The 5,641-nt window shown below is 50.9% G+C and overlaps 1 protein-coding gene across 2 annotated transcripts in view; it reads right to left on the bottom strand.

Moving 5' to 3' along the window:
* GPKOW (G-patch domain and KOW motifs) overlaps nt 1-5,303 on the bottom strand; it is an 8,475-nt gene extending 3,172 nt beyond the window's left edge. For both annotated transcript variants that reach the window (XM_044911708.1, XM_044911709.1), the window contains exons 1-6: nt 4,985-5,303; nt 3,841-3,995; nt 3,617-3,741; nt 1,574-1,683; nt 569-782; nt 8-140 (exon numbers count right to left, since the gene is read on the bottom strand). In XM_044911708.1, coding sequence (XP_044767643.1) covers nt 8-140; nt 569-782; nt 1,574-1,683; nt 3,617-3,741; nt 3,841-3,995; nt 4,985-5,151 — 904 coding nt within the window. In that variant the 5' untranslated portion in view covers nt 5,152-5,303. The remainder of the gene's footprint in view (nt 1-7; nt 141-568; nt 783-1,573; nt 1,684-3,616; nt 3,742-3,840; nt 3,996-4,984) is intronic.
* Nucleotides 5,304-5,641: the final 338 nt, after the last annotated feature.

Below are 5,641 nucleotides of genomic sequence, written 5' to 3'. Positions count from 1 at the left end.
CACTCACTGAGATCCAAGCAGTTCTTGTCAAACTCCTGCTGGGAAACAGGCCGCAGGCAGTACTCACTAACAGTCACCATGCGGTTCCCCACGGCCAGGCGAACCACGGCCCGAACATTGTCAGGATCGAGGCCTTCTACCTGAAGTGTTGGGGGGAAGAAGTTAGGCAGGGGTTGAGAGGACTAAACCCACATTCCTAGGACCAAGCTATCCACTCTTACCTCCAATAGGCCTGACCCCTGTGTCTCCCCCACCAGACTGGCCCAAGGTCTGGGACTGGGCCTGGTCCATGTGTCTCCCCTACCAGACTGTGTGCCTTGGATATATTTTAAAGAATTTAAGTCTCAGGAACATGTGGCATATGGCATTCTCTCCCTCTCAGTTGGAAACTGAGGCCCAGAAAGGCCCAGCAAGTGGTTCTGAGTTACCGAGTGAGGCAGCAAGCCAGGCAGGCCTGAAAGACAAGGACTCCCATCCAGCCTTTCCATCAATTCCTCCTCCCTCTGACCCCTCACATCAATCTTCTCTGCTGCCGGTCTTGGGCTCTAGGCCTAGGGTGGTTCCTTACCTTCCCGTAGAGGCCTCGGTGAGGGCCGGAAAGAACCACCACAGCCCCTCCAGGCACCAGTCCTCGAGGCTGGTCTTCCTTATCCTTCTCTTGCTCCTCATCTGGCTTTGGTTGGTGGTGGGGGCCAGTGGAGACCAGGGCCTGGACCTCATTCAGGTTGGCGCCCAGCCCTAGCCCCTTTGGCCTCAGTAAGTTGACACGGGGCTTCACCACTCTGCAGGGAGCACAGTATAGGAGCTTGTTGGGCCAGGGATACGGGGAGGGTGTGTGTGTGTGTGTGTGTGCAAGTCTTCAGTGTCCCCACTACCACCACCCAAATCCCACCCTGTCAACATGTCAAGAATATCCTTCCTGATCTCACATTAGGACTGTTTTTGATCTATAGAAATAGTTTGGTCCAACCTAATAACACACTGGATATACCATCTTTTACATATTATCTACAGTGGCATCTAAAGCAGATCCCTATAATCAAATACCCTAATATTTCTACAGGGGAAATCGTACAAATATTCACGCCAAGCAGGAGAAATCAACTATAATATGCTCTCCATCAATTCAGGTCATGTTTGGCTACTAAGTGGTTTATGAAAAAAATGGTTTTCAGAATTCTTGGGAGTTGAAAACGGAGAAGGGATCCTAAGTCTGAGTGATAACAGCAAATGTCTCGTCTATGTTTATTTGGGGCCAGGGCCTGCTGTAAGTGCTTTATGTGCATAATTTCATGTAATTCTGCAACAGACCTGGGAAATCAGTATTATCACTATCCCCATTTTGCAGATGAGGAAGGTGATGCTCAGAAAGGTAACCTATACATAAACGGGATCCCGTTACAGAGTTTCAAAGGGCAAACAGGAAACTGAAACAGTAGTGGAAAGGCTTACTGAATTACTTAGGGTGGTGACATGCCTTCTCCCTGCCTGGATGGTTCTGGACAGGCGGTAACTCATGGGGGTCTTGTTCACTGCCCTGTCTGCTGCCCCCTGCCCCTACCCTAGAACTCACTGATTGAAGGTGCGGCCAATGCCCTCGCCAGGTTTCCAGCCCATGCCTCGTAACATGGCCAGCCCATAGGCCTCTACGGGGACTGCCTTGTAATCAGCTTCCTCCGGCACCTACAGGTTCAGCAGAGAAAGGATGGTCAGGCTGGGCCCATGGTGGGCCCTCAGAAGCACGTTTACTAACACCCAGCGGATGACCCTCAGTGCTTCTTTTCCAGTAAGCTCAAGGTTAGTTTTGATTTCCTCTTGCTGTCCCTCACTTTAGTCCTCCACATTGTCCTTCAACAAATAATTATAAAGCACCTATTCTGTGCCAGGTACTGACCTAGCTGATGAGGGTAAAGCAGTGACCAAAACAGACAAAACCCCCCGATCCTGCCCTGTGGGGCTGACATTCTAGTTGTAGAGACACAGAATTAAAAAAATACATAAAACAGGGTATGTCAGGTAGTGGTAAGTTATATGAAGAAAAATAAAGCAGATTGAGGGGATGCAGAGGGATGGAGAAGGGAGTATCACTGAGTTGATATCTGAGCAGAGACCAGAAAGAGATGACAGAGGGAGCCATAAGGATGTGAGAAGGACGGGTAGTCCAAGCAGAGAGAACAGTAAGAGCAAAGGCCCTGAGGCAGGACAAGTTTGGTATGTGGGAAGAGCATCATGAAAGTCAACCTGACTGAAAAAGAGATGTGGAGGCAGAGAGGGGCGGTGAGAGATTAATCAGGAGGTCTGGGCTGGAGCTGCAGGAGGGTGGCCACCAAAAGGGGGCCCATGAGGAAGTTACTGCAACAGTCCAGATGAGAGATGCTGGTGGCTCAGACCAGAGTGGTAGGTAGGTGCTGGTGAAAAGTGGTCAGATTCTGGATGTATTCTGCAAAGGGAGATGACAGGATTTTGCTGAAAGCCTGCATAAGGTGTATGAAACAAAGAGGGGAGTCAAGAGTGACTCTAAGGTTTTTAGGCTGAGTGAGAGGAAGGATGGATGCAACTGTGACCCACTGAGATGCTGAAGGCTGGGGAAGGAGAGGAAATGAAAGAAATGAGGCCAAAGTGGGAACAGGATGGAAAGTGAAGTGAAGGTCTTTTTTTAAGATGAAAGAAACCAGAAGACAGCTGAAGGCCAACGAGAACAGTTCAGTCGAAAGAGAAGATGGTCTTGGGGCGGTAGGAGAACTAGGCCCCAAAGAAGCATTGCTAAAAAAATTGTGAATTAAGCGGTGAAAAGTGGGGTCCGTGGGTATGAAAGACAGACTTGGTTGCTTCTGTAGACACACCCCTCACTTCCCCTGTTATTTATCACTTCCCATCCTCACTCCCTTGATTCCTTTTTATCCCCCCTCAATTCTTTATACTCACTTTAGACACACTGCAGGTTGCTTCACTGATGGACCCACACCACACTGACTCCCTGCCACCGTGCCACTGCTCCAGTTGTTGCTGCCATTAGTCCTCACCCTGATCTTCCCTCACTCACTAAACCCGACCTGTCCTTCCAGGCCTCACTCCTACCACTCTGGTCTGAGTGGCCATCATTTCCAGCCTGTGCTACTGGTCTCCTTGCTTCCGCCTTTGCTGACTACTCTGTTCTGCTCACAGTAGCCAGAGAGATCCTGTCAAATCTTAAGGCTTGACCCCTCTCCGCTCAGAACCCTCTCATGGCTCTCATCTGGTCCACAAGGCCCTGCTTAGTTTAGCCCCTGCCACTTCTGACTTCGTCTCCCCCTCCTCCTCTTCACTCATTCCACTCTAGTTACACTGGTCTCCTTGGTGTTCCTTAAACACTCCAGGCTGAGTCTACCCTCAGGATCTTTGCATTTCCTGTTCCCTTAGCTCCTCATCTTACTCAGATAATCCCAGAATGCAAGTGTTTTCCACACCTCAGTATCTGGATTCATTCGTTAATGCTTCCAAAAAAGGACAGGGGGAGAAAGGGATAGGCAGCAGGCCTCTAATACACACACAGATTTTCCCTGCTGTGTGCAGAGAGGCAAGCCTGGCAGACAGGGCAAAGGGAGGCTGGGGTAGGAGGAGTTAGGGGCCAGCTCACTGTCTCAGCCCGGGGTTCGCGGTCTGCCCCTTCCCCGTTAGGGATGCATCCTTTCTGGATCATGGGGATAGCAAGCGTGGGGTCGACACCCGAATTCTCTCTCTCCTCCAGGGACTTCTTGGAGTCTAAGGAAGAATGGGAGGGAGCAATGAGGTCCCACCCTATCCTTCCATTTTCCTCCCCCTCTTCCTTCACTGGGGCAAGGCAAAGAGGGGATCACTCACCCTCAATGAGCTCCTTCACAGCCTGGGACAGCACCCCATCCACCAAGGCCTCAGTATTTGTGGATGGCCCAGGGGCCTGGGTCGGTGGCTGCCTGCGATGGCCATTCTTGATCAAAGGGATGACGAGTTCCTTGGGGGTTTCTGAGGGCTTCACACTGATGTGGACACAGCGGCATGAAGTTGGGAGAGGAGCATGGTCAGTGGGTTCTGAGCCACACTCCTCCCTTCAGAGAAAACGAAAGGGCCAAACTCACCCCCCACCCCAGATGGACCACACTGTCTGCTCTCCTGTCAGGTCTCTAATGGTGCTTTGTTTGTTTGTTTGTTTTTAAAGATTTTATTTATTTATTTGAGAGAGAGACAGTGAGAGAGGGAACACAAGTAGGAGGAGTGGGAGAGGGAGAAGCAGGCTTCCCGTCGAGCAGGGAGCCCAATGTGGAGCTCAATCCCGGGACCCCGGAACCATGACCTGAGCAGAAAGCAGACGTCTAACCAACTGAGCCACCCAGGCGCCCCTAATGGTGCTTTCTTTGGATTCTCTCCCTCACCCCCAACTCTTAAATGTCAGTGCCTTTGAGGAATCAACCTTCAGTCCTGGACCCTCTGCTCATCCCAAGACCCACATCCATGGCCTTCACAATGACTCACAAATCACCATCTTCAGCCCAGACTCTCCCCAGATCCAGGGTTCACATCAATCTCCTGGATGGTTGATTTTCTTCTGGAAGCCTCTCCCTCTGACTCTCCTTTCTGAACTAAGCTGATGATGGTCTCCCCCAACCCGAATCTGCCACCCCACCCCGTTCCCCATACTAGTGAAGCTCCACCGCTTCAGCTGAGACACTAGGGGTCCTGTCATTCTTCACTCCTTCCCTTCTCTCAGAACGCACACACCTCAGGGTCCTCAAGTCCTAAAGACACACCCTCTCAGGAATACATCCTCTTTTCTCAAACGCCACGGCTGTCAGGCCCAATTGCCCCACCTCTCCTGTTCCACACTCCCGCCTTCTCGCCTCCACGAGTTTTCCCAGGCTGTGCTTCAGGCGTTCCAGACCACCGCCACCAAGACAATCAACTCAGATTCCACCCTCCCGCTTGCACCCACCGAACCGAATTCCAAGGGATGAAAGACCCGGCGCTTCACCTTTGCAGCTCTCTCCCTTCCACGGTCTTTAAGAAATCCTTCTCCTCTGGAGCCGCACCCACGTCGTCCGCGAGCCGTCTCCGGGCAGATGTGCGACTGAAGCTGAACGAAATTGGGGCAGCGGAGGCTCCTGCCGGCCGCAAAGCACCCTCTTCAGCATCCGCCATCTTGCCCCTCTTTCCCAGGCGAGTGCGCTGCTTGCTGGGAAGTTTAGTTTGGGTTCAGTTTGAGCGGGGCCAGACAACGAGCGCTAGAACTACCTTTCCCATAGAACACTGCGGCATCGGCGGGCGAAGGTGAAAAAAAGGGGCCTTAGGAAGTAATTGTCGCTCTTTTTACTTCATAGGAGTGCGTTGCGCCAAGCATAAAGGGAAATGTAGTTCTTGGGTGAGGTAGGTGTGGCAGAGGTGGATTCGTTCTTCCTTCCTATAGGAGGTCAACAAGTATTTATTAATTACCTACTGTGTGCACGTTACTGTGCCCTACTGGTATGGGAAATGTAGATAAAATACATCATTAAGAAAAAAATCTGTGAGTGCCAGTTGTGTACAATAACAAATAGACATTTAAATGGTGCCTACCAATGCCAGATTTAATACACAACAAGCTCTGGATTCAAATATTATTAAAATAGACATCCTCCTTTCTAGAGGCTGA

The sequence above is a fragment of the Neomonachus schauinslandi genome, chromosome X, assembly GCF_002201575.2.
Source record: "Neomonachus schauinslandi chromosome X, ASM220157v2, whole genome shotgun sequence".
NCBI lineage: Eukaryota > Metazoa > Chordata > Mammalia > Carnivora > Phocidae > Neomonachus > Neomonachus schauinslandi.
The sequence above is the reverse complement of the archived record's forward strand: the minus strand, read 5'-3'. Positions and strand labels throughout refer to the sequence as shown.